At 41.8% G+C, this 18,616-nt stretch overlaps 1 protein-coding gene across 1 annotated transcript in view; it reads right to left on the bottom strand.

Moving 5' to 3' along the window:
- The window catches only part of xpo6 (exportin 6), a 131,601-nt gene that overhangs the window by 15,893 nt on the left and 97,092 nt on the right, over positions 1-18,616 (bottom strand). Inside the window, exons 16-22 of the mRNA XM_072559681.1 lie at positions 16,407-16,553; positions 14,627-14,816; positions 13,693-13,848; positions 6,720-6,834; positions 6,262-6,433; positions 5,611-5,772; positions 4,903-5,001 (exon numbers count right to left, since the gene is read on the bottom strand). Of these exons, the coding sequence (XP_072415782.1) occupies positions 4,903-5,001; positions 5,611-5,772; positions 6,262-6,433; positions 6,720-6,834; positions 13,693-13,848; positions 14,627-14,816; positions 16,407-16,553 (1,041 nt within the window). The remainder of the gene's footprint in view (positions 1-4,902; positions 5,002-5,610; positions 5,773-6,261; positions 6,434-6,719; positions 6,835-13,692; positions 13,849-14,626; positions 14,817-16,406; positions 16,554-18,616) is intronic.

The following is an 18,616-nucleotide window of genomic DNA, read 5'->3' as shown; positions in this document are numbered from 1 at the left end:
AAACTGCCTCCAGTTGCTGTATTTTCTTTTTAAGATAGAGACCCAAAACTGTACATAAAACTTCCAGTATGTAGTCTCACCACCCTGTACAGTTGGAAAAAGATTTCCCAGTTTTTAAGCTCCAACCTCTTAGAAATTTCTGCCCTTGTATAACCACATCAGATCAGTAACTAGCCTTCTATAAATATAAACAAATCTCTGAAAACAGAAGAGGTCATAAAAAAAACAATGATTATTTATGTCAAAGACTTATCAGATACCACCATACTGTATTATCAATGCAGTGTATACATTGGAGGAATGAAAAACTAACCTTCGAATGGAGCTGGGCAAAGTGACAATAGTCCTCCTGGCATGAGTAGCTGCCCAGAGAAATGGTCAAAAGGGTTGGATAGGTGATAGCTATTAATTTTGTCAATGCGAGGTATATTAACAGGGACTGGCAGAGGAAAGCAGCAAGAGCAAGGGGACAAGCCATCATCTTGAGGGAAGACTGAGTTCCCCTGCATCAGGTTGAGTGAAGAACAAAGACAGCTGTCACAAAGATGACAAGGAAAGACAGCAAGACATGGGATGTTGGAGTGCACTGCTTCTACTTTATTCTACAGAACAGATTTGGGATCAGTGAAGCATTTGTATCCATCACAGGCTGTATACTTCCTTTCTTTGCCTACTACACTAATGCATATCTAAGCTGCTGCTTAATTCACTCAACCAATCAGAAAATTGCTACAAATTGTCAACTGTTTATATTAAGTGAGTGTTTAGATTACTTACAGTGTGGAAACAGGCCCTTTATTCACACAAGTGGACAGTTGGTAGTTCTGAGTAAAGACTCTGCCTGGTCCAATTAATAGCTAAAGACCAGCAAACTCTCAGCTTCAATTCCTGCTCCATGTTGGGTTATCAGATTTCAGGTAGGACAGTACATTGAAAATGTTCAACTGGCCTAAGATTTGAAAATGTTCAACTGGCCTAAGAAAGAATTTAAAAAATGACTCCTGAATGACAATGAAGAATGGTATTTATATTTTCTAATAACCTGTTCAGAGAGGTTTTTGCACACCTCTGGTGCAGGTGGGACCTGATCCGGTCTCCTGGCTGAGGTTGGGACACTACCAGTGCACCACAACTGCCTGCAGAATTGACTGACCACGGAGAATGGTTATGTTAGATTTAAGTGGATGACACCATGAAACTAACTAGAGTCTGTAACTTCTGGAAAAAGGGGAAAGAATTCTTAATGAAAATCAAATAGAAAAGAATACTGCATTATGCAGTGCTAAGCAGAATGGGGCCTGGTGGGATTTGCAATGGAACTTATTGCTGGGCAGGAAATTCTCCATAATGAAAACAAATGATATGGATATAGTAATGCAAGAGTACCAGTGTGAAATATTGGACAAAATCATGAGAAAGCATTAGAGGAGTTGGAATCCTTGAAAGTGGCTGAGTTACCAGGGCCAGATGGATTGTTGCCTTGGATGTTGAAGGTGGTCAGGGAGAAATTAGTAGATGCTCTGAGGAATATTTTCCAATCTTCGCTGGACACAGGTGAGGTGCTAGAGGACTGGAGGAATGCAAATGTGGTTCTGATGTTTAAAAAAGGGGTACAAGAGAAGCGGCAAACAATTATAGGTCAGTTTTAGATTAGATTAGATTAGATTACTTTTAGATTAGATTACTTAGTGTGGAAACAGGCCCTTCGGCCCAACAAGTCCACACCGCCCCGCCGAAGCACAACCCACCCATACCCCTACATCTACCCCTTACCTAACACTATGGGCAATTTAACATGACCAATTCACCTGACCTGCACATCTTTGGAGTGTGGGAGGAAACCGGAGCACCCGGAGGAAACCCACGCAGACACGGGGAGAACGTGCAAACTCCACACAGTCAGTCGCCTGAGGCGGGAATTGAACCCGGGTCTCTGGCGCTGTGAGGCAGCAGTGCTAACCACTGTGCCACCGTGCCGCCCACGAAGTTTTCTTACTTCGATAGTGGGCACGTCATTAAAAATCAATTGAGAGATAGTTATTCAATCACTTAAAAAGGCTACTAGTCAGTGTGGCTTTGTTAAGGCAAACTCATGCCTTAAAAAATGCGATTGAATTCTTTGAGGGTGTGTCTCAGACAATTAAGGGTAGTACACTTTATGCTTTCTACATAGACTTTAGTGAGGCATTTGACAAGTTCCCACATGGCAGACTGGTCAAAAAAGGTAAAAGACCATGGGATACAGGGTAATGTGTCAGATTGGATACAAAATTGGCTTAGTAATAGAAACAAAGGATAATTTTCGTCAGCTGCCCTTACAAATGGAAATCTGTTTAAAATAGTGCTTCACAAGGTTCAGTGTGGGACCCCTGCTATTTTTAACAATTGGGACTTGAAAGTGGGGACCACAATTGGAAATGTGCAGACAACAAAAATTGGTTGTGCAGTGGATACTGCAGAAGATAGTTGTAAGTTCCAAAATGATATTGGTGGGTTGGTGAAGTGGATAAGGCAGATGGAATTCAACTCTAAGTGTGAGGTAATACATTTAGGGAGGTCAAACAGTAAAGGGGAATATATTGAGAGCTAGATGAAGTGAGATCTTAGTGTACACGTGCCCAAAGATAGCAGTACAGGTCGATAAGGTTGTAAAAATGGCATATGGAATGCTCTCCGTCCTTGGCAGAAGTATAGAATGAAGAAGTAAAGATATAATGATGAAACTGTTTAAGACACGAGTGAGGCCACAATTGAAATAGTGCACGCAGTTCTGGTCACCACATTATAGAAAAGAGACATAATTGTTTTGGAGACTGTGCAAAGACGACTTACTAGAATGTTGCCAGGGCTGAAGAATTGTAGCTATGAGGACAGGTTGGGGCTGTGTCCCTTGGAACAAAGAAGGTTGAGGGGCGGCAAGATTGAGGAATACAAAATCGGGAGGGGTAGAGATACTGTAGACTGGAGGAATCTGCTTCCCTTGGCAGAGAGCTCAAAAACAAAGGGTCAAAGATTCAAGTGAAGTGACAGAGAGATTAGAGAGGATATGAGGGAAAGCTTTTTTTAAAAATGCAGAGTGTGGAGGGTGTCCATAATTCGCTGCCCAAGTTGGCATTGGAGGCAGAACTCTTAAAAGACCTGATCTATACCTAAGATGTATGGGGATATGGGCTAGGTACAGGAAGATGGGATGAGAAAAGGCATCTGGGTGTCTTTGGGTTGGCATGAACAATATGATCAAATGGCCCTCTTCTGTGCTTTATCATTTCTATGGTTTTAACTGCATTCCCAGCAAAGTTCAATGTGACTGATTTTAGGACACAGTAATTTTTTTTTTTTACACTTCATCCCAATTAGAATCATAGAAACATACAGCATGGAAACAGATGCTTCAGTCCAACTAGTCTACGCTGATCAGATATCCTAAATTAATCTAGTCCCATTTACCAGCATTCAGCCCATATTCCTCTAACCCCTTCCTATTCACATACACATCCAGATGCCTTTTAAAAGTGTAGTAAGGTACCAGCCTCCTTCACATCCACACACACATACCACCCTCTGCGTGAAAGAAGTGGTCCCTTTTCTTTCCCTTCTCGGTTAGTTTTGGACTCTGTTAACCTGGGGGAAAAAAATCCTTGGCTATTCACCCTATGACCCTTATGCTTTTATAAACCTTTATAAGGTCACCCCTCAGCCTTCAATGCTTCAGGGAAAATAGCTCAAGCCTATTTAGTCTCTCCCTATAGGTCAAACCCTCCAACCCTGGCAACACTGGGTAACAAGATGGCACAGTGGTTAGCACTGCTGCCTCAGTGCCAAGGTCCCAGGTTCGATTCTAGCCTTGGGTAACTGTCTGTGTGGAGTTTGCACATTCTCCCAGTGTCTGCATGGGTTTCCTCCGGTTTCCTCCCACAGTCTAAAGATGTGCAAGTCAAATGAATTGGCCATGCTAAGTTGCCCATAGTGTTAGGTGCATTCGTCAGAGGGAAGTGGGTCTGGGTGGGTTACTCGAGGGTCGGTGTGGACTGGTTAGGCCAAAGGGCGTGTTTCCACACTGCAGGGAATCTAATCTAATCAACGATTTTCACAATATCCTTCCTATAGCAGGAAGACCAGAACAGAACACAATATTCCAAAACTAGCCTAACCAATGTCCTGCACATCCACAACATTACCTCCTAAGTCCTTTACTCGATTCATTGATCAATACAGAGAAGCATACCAAACACCTTATTCACTATCTTGTCTACCCGCGACTCTACTTTTAAGGAACAATGAACCTGCAATCTAACATCAGCAACCCTCCCCAGGACATTACCATTAAAATGACAAAAAAAAAAGTTCTTCAAGTACAATTCTGTGCTTTTTCAAGGAAACTGCTAAACCACACAAGTTCCTTTTACAATCATCCAAGCTTTAGTAGTCATGTGGCTCACCATAACATACCCCTGGCAAAGATTTCTCTTCCACAGGCTGAAACACCCATTACCCTCTGGATATTCCTTATCCAAGTAAAATGTCTAAATGTAACGTTAAAAATCACCTGGTGAAGGAGTAGCACTCTGAAAGCTAGTGCTTCCAATTAAACCTGGTGTTAAACCTGGACAATAACCTGGTGTTGAGATTTTTAACGTTGTCCACCCCAGTCCAACACTGGCATCGCCAAATCATATCTAAATGTAGACTTTGCCCTGGTTTTGAATGTCTTCAACAGACAAATAACTGAACATTTCTGCTCGCAACTTTGTACTCAATGATCAACTCAAGTGGATTCCAGTAGGTATAGCAATAGGGATAAAGAGGCTTATTTCTAACACATGCTGAACCCAGCGTGACATATATCACTGTGTGGAGAGAGCCATCCTAAACAGACTGCAGATGTAAGTGAACCACACTCACCTTGTGATACAACTTATGCTTGGTGTTGAGTGTCTCCAAATAAAACAGATTTTGTTTAAAAATCTGAATATCCGGCTGCAAAAAGGACTGACCAAATGCCTGGTAAAAGAACAGGAAGATTCAGTGTGCTTGAATTAACATTTACCATCAACACCTTTCCGTAAAATTAGAATAATCTTTACATATAGCACCTCACATCAGCCATTTCACATATAGCAACATCACAGTGGAGATATACTGGTTATAGAAGGCCCCAAGGCAGAGTTAAGAGCTGCTTTGGCAGTCACACTGATGATGGAAGAAATGGCCATTTATATATTGCACCCATCTCATCTTGAGAACACAAGAGATTTTACAGAAGCAGCTCTTTACAATTGAGACTGCACTTCAGGAATGCAGGAAACAACCATCAAGTTGCACACAAATAGATTCCTCAAACTGTAATAAGCAGTTAATTTTAAAGTCAGGGTGAGAAATGTTGGCCAACAGACGGCGTGAACTTGGCTTGCCTCCTTGAAAAAGAGACATTTTGTGCTCACTTGATTGGTTAGTTTCATATCTTGTCTGAAAGATATTCCTCTGACTGTGCTGCTCATTATTGTTTCACTACAGGAGCAAGAATGTTTTCCAGTCCTGAATGTACAAGGGCTAGGACAGTCTATGTAGGAACATCACAACAAAGGAAGCACACGAAAGAATCAGTGTCACCTGCATAGCAGAAGCAAATTGGGCCTCATTCTCCATTGGTTCCTCAGCTGTCCCACGCTGAACACTGGCCAATACAGATGATTTGAAGAAAAATCGCCAATTATTGTGCAGGATCTGGTAAAGTAACTCAAACAACTCCATCTTCACATCTGGCGAGGATCGCTGGAGGGTGATAAAAGGAGTATTAGAAGCAAACAAGCAAAGGAATAGAACAGCATCTTATCTAAAATGATTTGCAATTTGACTTTAATGGACTCAAAAATCCAACTAAATTCTCTAGAATCAAGCAAAACATTGGCAATCTTAATGTAAATCTTCTACCAGAGTGCAAGGGGTTAGACGATAAATACAAAATGGCACAAGAATAAAACGGAGTAAAGAATATGGTTCCTGAACCAGCCCCATCATTCAATAAAAGTTAAACTCACATTAACACCACTGCCTCACATTGGCTCCATATCTCAATTTTACTGTCCAAGATGCATTGGACAGGTTTGCATATATTCAGCAACAGCACTTTACAGTTGATAATTCTAAAAGCAAGTTACACTGATACTGAATGGCTGAGAACATAAAGAGCACCTACATTAAAGATAACCAACAAAAAATCCAAACAGTTGTGCTGAACCAACAAATGTGTCTCAGCTTTACCTCTGCAATGATTGGGTAGACTTGCTCCATACACAAGGAGATGATGCTGGGGAGGAATGGTTTGAATGCATGCCCAGGCTCCTGGACTACCACCTGCAGGATCTTCAGAAATTTCTCCACTACATGGCAACCACCACTGCCCTCCTCCAGGATACTCTCCGCCAACTGCTCCCTGCATAAAAAGTGGATAAATACAGAATGATGCTCGGCACTGGGCCAGGTTTTTCTGATGATGCCAGGAGCAGGATTCTTCACCTCCAAACTCCCATCCCCATGAAGATGATCAGCCACTTTCCTAGTGATGCCAGGATAACAACGTCCCCAGATTCCAAGCAAATATCTAGCCAACAGCAAAGCTCGACTACCCCCACATGCCTTATTCCAGCCTGGAGAAATTGAGTTCTCCTAATGACACAGGGCAGGACTCAGGTCCCCTCCCCCACAAAGCACAGAGTTACCTGGTAAACATGTTTAGGAAGGTTTGGATAATCTGTTCTGCAAAGGGAACACCCATCTGTACCCTGAGGCCTTGAAACAACGTGAGGAAGAAGCTGAGCATCTCATCTGTAACACCTGAAAGAAGGAAATTTATATTAAAATACTAAGGCAACCATTCCTAAGTACTCACTTAATCCATTTGCTGCAAATCAGGGAAAAACTCAATGAGGATGCATCAAGCAACGGGAGTGTGATGATGCAGGGAGGAACGAGCATAAATTCAACACAAATATTGAAAACAAGATGCTATCAGCTTATTTTGCTCTAGATTTGTGTAAGTGACAAGTGGACTTAAAACAGGAGCGATGATCTTGTTGCCCATAACCATTGTAAGTCCAAGGGCCAATTGATGTAAAGGCAAACTTTACTCAATACAAACTTTGCCAACTTGATATTTTTTAATATGGGGTGTGATTAAAACATACATCAGTTTACCTAGAGATCTCAAGTGTATAAAGTGAATCTTAATGACTTTTACAAAACATGAATAGGCAGCTCAGAAGCAGTGTGCTTTCACACCAATTCAAATCTACCCTTCTTGCCAAAGAAATCACTTCTGAATAGTTCACCATGGACAGGGCAAGGGCAGAAGGCTGATTAAATAAACCAGGCTAAGTTAGTTGAGAATGAGCCTCATCAGAAATGGGTAATAAATACAATGAAGTGACATCTGCCCAAGGAGAGTCTTTGTCAGTAAACTGATATTCTTGGAGAAAAATACAGTGGTACTTCCAATGGAAAGATCATAGGAATAGGAGGAAGTTAACATTCATGGCTGTTCTGTATCGCAACTCCATCAATTTTGCAATCCAATGAGTTCCACAGATCCAACACATTCTGAAGAAATTCCTCACCTCAGTTCTAAAGGGTCAGCCCTTCACTCGTAGGCTGTCACCACTGGTTGTAGTCCCAATAGTAGAAACATCTCCACACTTTGAAACTTTATTGGAGTAAAGAACCAAGGACCTCAAGTGCTCCTTCGAAGGCAAGCCCTTCTTATGAACCTCTTCTGGAACCCTTCCAACATCAGAACATCCTTTCTTAGCAACAGGGCCCAAAACTTCAGTATTCCAAATGTGGTCACACCACAGACTTAGCTGAAAATGTGTTGCTGGAAAAGCGCAGCAGATCAGGCAGCATCCAAGGAACAGGAGAATCGACGTTTCGGGCATCAGCCCTTCTCCAGGAATGAGGAAAGTGTGTCCAGCAGGCTACACAGACTTACACAGCCTCAGCATTACATCCATGCTATTGTACTCTAGCGCTCAAAATGCTTGCCAACTTAGCATTTGCCTGCTAACTGAACCTGCATATTAACCTTGAGAACTATGAACCAGAATTCCTAAATCCCTTTGAGCTTCAAATTTCCAAAGCTTTTTCCTATTTAGAAAATCATCTATGCCTCTATCCTTCCTAGGAAAGTACATAACCTCTCACTTTCCGACATTGGGCAAAGAATGGAATACACTCTCCTAGACCATCCAGGTTCTTCTGCAGCCTCCCTGCCTTCTCAACACTATCTGTCCCTCCACCTATCTTTGTGTCATTGTAAACTTAGCAACAATGCACTCAGTTCCTTCATCAAAATCAACTTGAAAGGGTTCAGAAAAGATTTACAAGGATGTTGCCAGGGTTGAAGGATCTGAGCTACAGGGAGAGGCTGAACAGGCTGGGGCTGTTTTCCCCGGAGCAGAGGCTGAGGGGTGACCTTATAGAGGTTTAAAAAATTATGAGGGGCATGGATAGAATAAATAGACAAAGTCTTTTCCTCTTGGGAGGGGGGAGTCCAGAACTAGAGAGGGCATAGGTTTAGGGTGAGAGGGGAAAGATAAAAAAGAGAACTAAGGGACAACTTTTTCATGCAAAGGGTGGTACGTGTATGGAATGAGTTGCCAGAGGATGTTAAGAGGCATTTGGAAGGGTATATGAATAGGAAGGCTTTGGAGGGATATGGGCCAGGTGCTGGTAGGTGGGACTAGATTGGGTTGGGATATCTGGTCGGCATGGACCGAAGGGTCTGTTTCTATGCTGTACATCTCTGACTCGGAGATCATGTATAACGTGAATAATTGTGGTCCCAACACTGAACTCTGTGGAATTCCATTAGTCACTGGTTGTCATCCTGAAAAAGACCCTTTTAACCCCATAGAACACAACAGCGCAGTACAGGCCCTTCAGACCTCGATGTTGCGCTAACCTGTGAAACCAATCTGAAGCCCATCTAAACTGCACTATTCCACTCTTGTCCTTTTGCCTATCCAATGACCATTTAAACGCCCTTAAAGTTGGTGGGTCTACTACTGTTGCAGGCAGTGTTCCACATTCCTACTACAGAGAAAAGAAACCTCTGACATCTGCTCTATACCTATCACCCATTAATTTAAAGCTATGTCTCCTTGTGCAAGTTATCACCATCCAGGGAAAAAGGCTCTCACTGCCCACCCTATCTAACCCTCCGATTATCTTATATATCTCAATTAAGTCACCTCTCAAACTTCTCTCTATTGAAAACAATCTTAAGTCCCACAGCCTTTCCTCGTAAGACCGTCCCTCCATACCAGGCAACATCCGAGTAAATCTCCTCTGAACCCTTTCCAAAGCTTCCACATCCTTCCTATAATGAGGCGACCAGAACTGTACACAATACTCCCAAGTGCGGCCAGAGCGTTTTGTACAGCTGCAGTGTGACTTCATGGTTCCAAAACTCAGTCCCTCTACCAGTAAAAGCTAACACACCATATGCCTTCTTAACAACCCTATCAACCTCGGTGGCAACTTTCAAGAAACTACAGACCTGAACATCAGGAGCCCTCTGCTCATTTACACTACCGAGAATCTTACCATTAGTGTAGACTCAGCCTTCTGCCAGCCAATACTGTGTATCTTGCTCATAACACCCATGGGCTTTTACCTTATTTAACATCCAACTGTGCGGCACTTTGTCAAAGATGTTCTGGAAATCCAAATAGATCACATCCACTGGCTCTCCTTTGTCAGACATGCTCATTACCTCCTGTTACAATTCTACTTGGAGCGCAGGCTCATAGTTCCTTGAAAGGGGAATCGCAGGTAGATAGTGAAGGTGGCATTTAGTATGCTTGCCTTTATTGGTCAATGTATTGAGCATAGGAGGTGGGAGATCATGTTGCACTATACAGGACATTGGTTAGGCCACTTTTGGAATACTTTGCACAATTCTGGTCTCCCTATCGGAAGGATATTGTGAAACATTAAAGGGTTCAGAAAAGATTTACAAGGGTGTTGCCAGAGCTGGGGGGTTTGAGCGATAGGGAGACGCTGAATAGGCTGTGGCTGTGTTGCCTGGAACGGAGACTGAGGAGTGACCTTTTAGAGGGTTATAAAGTCATGTGGGCCATAGATAGGGCAAAGAGACAAGGTCTACTCCCTGGGGAGGGGGAAGTGCTGAACTAGAGGGCATAGGTTTAAACAGAGGAGAAAAATTTAAAGAGGGATCTAAGGGACAACCCTTTCCATGCTGAAGGTGGTGAGTGTTTGGAATGAGCTGGCAGAGGAAGTGGAGGCTGGTACAACTACAACATTTAAAAGGCATCTAAAAGGTGGAGATGGGATTGATCCTTACAGACTTGAACAAGAGACTTGCAATCATTTAGAGTATCGCACAATCTCAATACCTCAACTCAGAGGGCCCCTTTACAGCTGGAGATCTGGACCTCTCAAGGACCATGACCATTTTGGCCACGTTTTGAGCAATGCACTCCTCCCTTTGTCAATTGAGCATTACTGATGGGTCAGACTTTGCCTCAATCACAGCTTTCCTCTCCTAACCTTGCTGTTCCTCCAATTGCAGAGTTTGTCTCGAGACAAGGAAATGAGTCTGTGATTGAGGCATGAGAAAAGCAGACTGATTGGAGGAGCAGCTGCTCACAGATTCTGTCTCTTCCATGTATCATTCCTTAAATGCAAACACTGAAGAGAACTTTCTGGGCATTTTAATGCTTTTTGGGAGTAAAGCCATTTGTATATTTTGATCACTGTCACCTCCTTGCCTTAACTACATAGCCTTTATACTCTTAGCCAACAAGACTATTGGTAAGATTTGTCAATGTCATTCTGGATGTCATAACTGGAACATGATTTGGAGGTGTCGGAGTTGGACCGGGGTGTACCAAGTTAAAAATCACAACACCAGGTTATAGTCCAACAGGTTTATTTGGAAGCACTAGCTTTCAGAGCACTGTTCCTTCATCAGGTGGTTGGGGAGCATAAGCTCGTGGGACACAATTCATAGCAAATGTTTACTGTGCGACGCAACTGAAATTATATATTTACAAAGACCTGGATTGTTCAAGTCTCCCATCTTTTAGAATGACCATTTTGATTCCAGTTCTTTCTTATGTAAATCCCAGAACCTATTTTAAAGTTACATTCTCAAGTGAACTTTAACAATAGGTACCATATCAGCTCAGATAATGCATTGAAAGTGTGAGGCTGTCTGTGCCCCAATGTTCAGACTGATTCTATTTTGAAAAAAAAAAGGATTTACAGAATCTGACATGGATTCTTGCAGTTTTTGAGCAAAACGAAATTTAATTCTTCAAGTACAAATTCAACCCACAAAGGTTTGTAGCTCAGGTTGAGGTTTAGGGTGTAGGTTTGCTCGCTGAGCTGTAGGTTTGATATCCAGACGTTTCATTACCTGGCTAGGTAACATCACCAGTGGCAACCTCCAAGTAAAGCAAAGCTGTTGTCTCCTGCTTTCTATTTATATCTTTCTCCTGGATGGGGTTCCTAGGGTTTGCGGTGATATCATTTCCTGTTCGTTTTCGGAGGGGTTGATAGATGACATCTAGATCTGTGTGTTTGTTTATGGCGTTATAACGCCATAAACCAACACATAGATCTAGATACCATATATCAACCCCTCCGAAAATGTTGTCTAATTCACATGCTGCAGGTAAGGATGCCCTGGGGTATGGTACACTGGCAAAACCAAGCAGAGGCTATGGCAACGGAAGGATAGGACACTGCACAACAGACAGGAGTGTTCCCTCCCAGTCGGAGAACACTTCAGCAGTCAGAGACATTCGCGTCGGACCTTCAGGTGACCATTTTCCAAGGTGGACTTCTGGACAGGCAACAACGCAAAGTGACCGAGCAGAGGTTGATAGCCAAGTTCAGTACCCATGGGGATGGCCTCAACTGGGACCTTGGGTACATGACAGACACACACAGACACACTAGTGCAGGGTACTGGAAAAGCACAGTAGGTCAGGCAGCACCTGAGAAGCAAGAGAATCGACTTTTCGGGCATACACCCTTCATCAGGAATGATAAAGGCCTTATACCCGAAACATTGATTTTCCTGCTCCTCGGATGCTGTCTGACGTGCTGGGCTTTTCTAGCACCCCACACAACTCTGATCTCCAGTCCTCACTGCAGACACCCAACCCCCCTCTCTCAGACTTATAACCCTTTACACAGATATACACACAAACTCATACCTCCCTCCCCTCCAACACACATCTCACACACATTTGTGGGGTGAATTTGTACTTGCTGAATTACATTTTATTTGGCTCAAAAACTGCATGAATATATTTAAGATTCTGAAAATCCCTTTTTTAGAAATAGAGTCAGTTTGAACATTGGGACACAGCCTCACACAGGGCACCTCACACCTTCAGTGCTGACATGGCACTGATTGCTAAAGTTACATTCTCAAGTGAACTTTAAAAAAGGTTCTGGGATTTACATATGAAAGAACTGAAACAAACATGGTCATTCTAAAGGACGAGAGATATAACAAACAATCCAAGTTTTTTTCAATATATAATTTGAGTTGCACCACTTAACTTTTTCTATAAAAACTGTGTCTTATGATCTTATACTCGACAAACACCTAAAGGAGCAGCACTCCAAAAACTAGTGCTTCCAAATAAACCTACTGAACTATAACCTGGTGTTGCGTGATTTATAACTGGAACAGTGCACTACTACCACTTTCTCTTTTTGCTAGGTGATTCAAATTCAAGTTCTAAGTGCCAGATGCACTCACGCAAAACGTTTAGTTTAATGATAGGGAATGCTTTTCATTGCTAAAACCCACTGTCAACTGAAAATGTTGCATCTATACCAGATCTGTAGGAGTTCTGCATTCAAACAGACAGGCTCTGCATCATGGCCATAGATTTGCTGTGCCAATAACATTTCCGTTAACATAACACTTAAGAGCAAAGATGGCATGGGTATTTTTTCAAAATATTTCACTTGAAAATATATTTATTCCGAGTAAACTATTTTCCTGCATGATCTGCTTGCTTCTTGTGGATAGCTGAGTCAGCCAACTAAATGTAATGAGTGCCTCATAGTTAGCATGCCTTCATAGACACAGGAGAGTGCCTTTATTATGAAGAAACAGCACTTTTTGGTTCCTCTATGGAATAGAGATGTCCACTGCTGAACTTGCCAACCTGAGGGACATAAACAAACTTGTAGGCTCAGCTGGATTTCTCCACGATGCGCTGAAAGGGCATTGTCTGAGAAATAATCTCACTGATTTACCTTGCATCTTAACTGTGAGGAAACAAACTTTGCACATCATGTTTCCTGGTGTTGTGGGGTCTAAACTTCTCTCCATTAGAACTGCTACAGTGAAACAGAAATAGCTTTGATTGAGGAGTTAGGCTTTGAGAGATGTGTCAGATAGGCAGAGTTGGTTTCCATTGTGAATTTTTCTAAAATTTCCCCCATGGGAGGCCGTGCCTGGGGATTGGTGATAGTGAAAGAACTTATCTGTACATTGGGATCATGGTGGCAACATCGGTAACTACCACTGTGTGTCAAACAGCTTAGAAAGGTGAATGCAACCTTTAATGACCACTATAAACCAGTTAATGATACTGCTCACATCTGAGATCAAAAGCAAACTACAATGCAAACCAAGTTTCTTACCAGGTTGGTGAATAAAGACTGGGAAGAGTGCCAGGGAGACCTGCACGGATTCCTGCAGGGACTGGTAGCAGATTTGACGGGATTTCGTTACCTCCCCAGAGATGTTCTCCACGATGTACCTCAGGATGCTCAGTGTCTCCTGGACAATCACTTTTGCTAAAAGTGAATAGTTTGAAAAATCAAAACATTGTGTGTGGAATAGTAGTATTCTGGAACTTCAGAGACTAGGGCATTTAAAACTTTCATCTCCTTTTAAACTATGCATAGACTGAAGAACTTTATGTTTATTGCAGACTGGTGCTTCAGAGGCATGCATCTGGAATGTCACTATTTCTTCAATTTAGCAAAGCAGCTGAGTGTGTCTTGAATGTGTCGTTAGGGAGGTCAGGAGGACAGAGGCCATCTCTGTGCATTGTCTAATGACTACTAAAGAATTAGGGAATTCACTTACATATGTGTCACAGTATTGCTATTGATAGTAGCAAGTGCAAAAGTTTATTTATAGAGAAATACAATCTGTATCTTAAAAGAAAAACAGGGAAAAAACAAACAATAACATAAGCAATCCAAGACTGGAAAGTCAGGCAGATCAAACCATTTAAATTCATCTGTAGATTCGTGACAATCAACTAATAGCAGGCTCCGAGTAGATGATGAACAAGCTCAAGGCTGCCCATTTATTGGTCAGAATATTTCCGAACTGGCACAATAAGGAGTTCCACTTTGTTGATGCATCTTGTGAAAGGTCTCTTACAAAAGAGAAACAGGCATTCCCAAAGTAACAAGTCTAAATGCAATTGTTTTATTCCTGTGTTATTCAGATATTGTTAGGTGCACACTGCGTGGAAGAGCAGAGCTGTTCACCTTGTTATTAAATCACAGCAATAAACATGCAAGGCAGCAACTAAAAACATACAACACAGCAAGTACTTACTATTTCCTAGACCCATTTTGCCCTGTGACAATGCAGTGTTTTCTTTGAGTCGTCGATATTCTCTTGTCAGGGTTGAAATGAGGTTGGCATGATTTGTAGAACGGACTGCCCACTGCTGTTCACTCTCAGGAAGGTTTGGCCATGGTAAGAGCAACATGTTGGACAGGGCCCTGCACACTAGCACTTTGCCCTAACAAGAGAACACCAGTTAGTCAAAGCTGTTCAACATACAGTTCAATATTCAACACGTACTTACTAAACAAAAACTGCTAATGAAACAGCTCTCAAGGCTTGGTGGGGGGGGGGGGGGGGGGGGGGGGGGGGCACTATCCCCCAAATGAAAGTTTTGGTATTCTAACTACAAATTTCACCAGAAGAACTTTAATTTTGAAGAGGGCATGGGAACAGAGACCTGTCACGTGCAAAGCTGAGAGTAGCAGATTTTGAAAAGGCTGCTGAAAAGGAGCAGAATTACAGGAGCAGAATTCGAAACAAGAATGTTCGTAAGCAGTTTTTTAAAAAATGCCCCTTAGGTCTAGGTAGGCAAAGAGCAACTTCGAACCAATCACTACTGGGTGAGACATGTCTTCAGATCATTAGCTCAGTTAATGAACTTCTGATATCACAACCTGGAACCCACAATCAGAGCAACCAATCCAGGCATAATTATTTCTGATCACCCAAATTCACTTACACAGTAAAGTTTCAGCACCTCATTGTAATTTCCTGCCCAGAAACAATGATATTGCAAGGAAGATTTTCCTGTGTGGGGTTCAGCTAATTTTAAATACTAAAACAAAATTGCAGGTGCTTAAATAAGAGTGGAGAAACTTAACAGGTCTGGCAGCATAGATAGAAGTAGGATCAGAATTTAGACTTTGATGGGACACGGTTTCAGAACACAATCTTTGTTCATCTATTCAGAGAGATATCTGATAACCCTCTTTTTCAAGGATCAGTCACTGTCATTTTACTAACCAGGTATCTACTGCTCACACTGATGTGTGAAGCATTACCCAATATTGATTTATTACTCCCTTAACTGTACTGCTCAGGGGTAAATGCATCAGCATTATTTAACCATAATGCTGCTCAATCACCTGGCTAGTACTTTAAGACCTAAAGGTAGCAGATTTCCCCAGAATACTAAAGCTCTTCATAATACATTATTCTCAGGTGGGATCAACAATATTTGGTTTTCAATCCAACAACAACATTAAATAAAGGTTTAACAGTCCTATCAATAAAGATTTGGTGTGTAAGGAATTCAGAAATTCAAACTGATTTTAGATGCACAATACTTGTGCACGTGCAAGTAGACTAGTCAGGTATCAGACTGGCAGAGCTGAGGCATATCAATAGCCTTAAAAGCCTCCGAAACACATTAAAATGCTCATTCAAGATTCTTATCCACATATAACTGTCATATTAACTGCATTAGATGACCATAATTTATAGCATAGCCAAATAAGTGGAATGGGTGGTTGAGTTTTCTTTAGAGCTCTGGAATTTAGCTCTAAGCAGTTCAGTCAGGTTATACAAGATCTGAGATAGCAAACACTATCTTAGCAGTGGAGAGACCAAATTATTAAGGAGAGAACTTCTGAATCACATGTTCAGCAAGGCAAAAGTTTATTCTGCTGGTTTCACTAAACATCGTTGTGCTCCCAGCTGTGAACATTTCTCATAGATAATGTATCACAATGGCCTATTTTGAGTGCTTTTAAGGTGTTACAATCTGGAAATTCATTTTGATCTGTTTGATGTACTCTTAATTTACCTCCTGAGGAAGCTGTCGAGCAGAACCATCTGAAATCCTGTCAAAGATTTTCTGTACAGCTTGGATTCTAACCAGAAAAACAGGGCGCACTGTGGTGGCTAGTGACAGCAACAAATGGCATGCTGAGAGCAACAATTTCTCTGGCACCTGCAAGGAGAATTCTGTTAATGACACACAGGCTGCAAATCAATCACCCCACAAGTTTTAACATGTCAACCTCAAGGTTAGAATTTATAGAAGATGCTGAACTGTGTAGGACAAAAATACAAAGTAACGAATTGACATGGATACTAACTGACTTCATTACTAGACAAGTCAGATTCTGAAATCTGACTGAAAAAGTGTTTTTTTTTTGTTTTAGTGTGAGAACACCTCACTAAAAACCAAGTGTTGCAGATCTGCTTTTAACCATAAAGCGGGAGTTAATTACACAAAAAATGTGACAAAATAGAATAAACCAAATTATACACAGGCCAACTGCCACATCCGCAGAATTGTTTTGTGGTTTCAGTTACCCATAGCTTACTGCAGCCTGAACATACTACAGGGAACGTTCCAGAACCAGGGGGCTGCTGGGAAGGTAAATTTCCCATTTAAATGAATAGTTCACTCCTATCCATAGTTTCGGGCTTCCACGGTAGGTCTTGTACCCCTGCGAGTACAGACCACTGTACATAAGATTCCAAAGCACAATCTCACTAATCCCAACATGTCACAACACCAGAGAGAAATTCCTTCTCCACCAGAGGGACTGGCACAGTAGCCTTGATTCCTGATTGCAAAAATCTGACAGCCTCTTCCTTGATTTCTCAAAACGGAGCATTGACTTTTTTATAGTTTCACATAGCCCCTCCTGAATTTTAACCAGAGACTTCTGGCCTGGAACTCAAGCTAAACTCCTTTCATGGGTGTAATTTTGTTTTAGAACTAAACTACCTTCTCCCTTTCTCAAGTGCAATTGCTTAATGCATCCAGCTTCAGGTAAAAGCCCTGCAGAGCCGCCAAACCTGAAAACAAAAAAGCTATTTTCCAAGCTATGGGTGTTTCCTCTAATCAAGAGAAAAGTGTCTCCAACTTCCAAACTCGAACGTAAATGCACAACTGTTCATCTCTGCTCATAGGGTTCTTCCAATGTGAACAAAAATAATTAGGCTCAAAAACACAGGCTGCTTTTCAAATGACATCACCATAATAAGATACAAGTAGACAACTCTATCCGAAAAGCTCCAATGTCCAAAAGGGTTTTTTCTCATTAACAAGGTTGTTTAGCGTGCAAACTGTTAACCCAAGTCCACACCCACTCGACACCGGTCATTCAGATGCGACATATGGGGCAGTGGCCCAGCACTGACAGGCCTCAATTTTGTTTCAGGGCCCGTTTTACTCAGTAAGTCTGTTATTTGGAAAGATTTTAAAAAATTTCACCAAACTGCCACTTACTCTGAAATTCGAAAAGTTCTGAATTCCAAAAACCAGCTGGTCCCGAGCATTTCGGATAAAGGATGTGCACCTGTACTTACAAGTAATTCATTAAACCCCTTCATACAGAGAATTCATTTGCCACTCATCAAATTGAAGATCAAAACTTAGTCATATTAAAGTCCTAAATCATACATCGTGCATTACAACTTCACAAGAGGAATATGATGCACTTATGGAAAGATACCAGGTTTGAATCAAGTAGTTTACTGGTACAAAGTCAGGCAATTGGGAGGGCTTATGCCTTTGTAGTAAAACTAGGTACATATGCACTAAATGCCATTATAAATACTGACCTGCAATAACTTGATGCATGAATCATACATACCAGCAATCACTTCACACCCACACTCCTGGGCAAAAATCAAATGTGTCCCCATTACTGAAAGTATGCAGCTAAGAAATGAAGAAAGCAATGTACTGTACTGCAAGGGACATGTTAGTTTGAACTGTGGAGTGAAATGGAAATAACAGACAGTACTTGAAAACCAAGAGGGAAAATGTATACAGAGCTTGCTTGTAACTGTGCAGGGTGTGGGAGTGAAAAGAACGTGAAATCTAGAAATGCATAAGAACCAATGTTAATTTTTTTGCATGAGAATCCAGGCAAATTGGCACCAACTGTTGAGATTTCAGCTGAGGTCCGGATACTAACAGCTTTTTGACTGGTCTGCCTGCAGCTTAACAAAGATCATGAGTGAAATGTAAATGGGAAATGTACAGGAGTCAGC

The sequence above is a fragment of the Chiloscyllium punctatum genome, chromosome 40, assembly GCF_047496795.1.
Source record: "Chiloscyllium punctatum isolate Juve2018m chromosome 40, sChiPun1.3, whole genome shotgun sequence".
NCBI lineage: Eukaryota > Metazoa > Chordata > Chondrichthyes > Orectolobiformes > Hemiscylliidae > Chiloscyllium > Chiloscyllium punctatum.
Note: the sequence above shows the minus strand (reverse complement) of the source record. Positions and strands in the feature narration are given on the sequence as shown.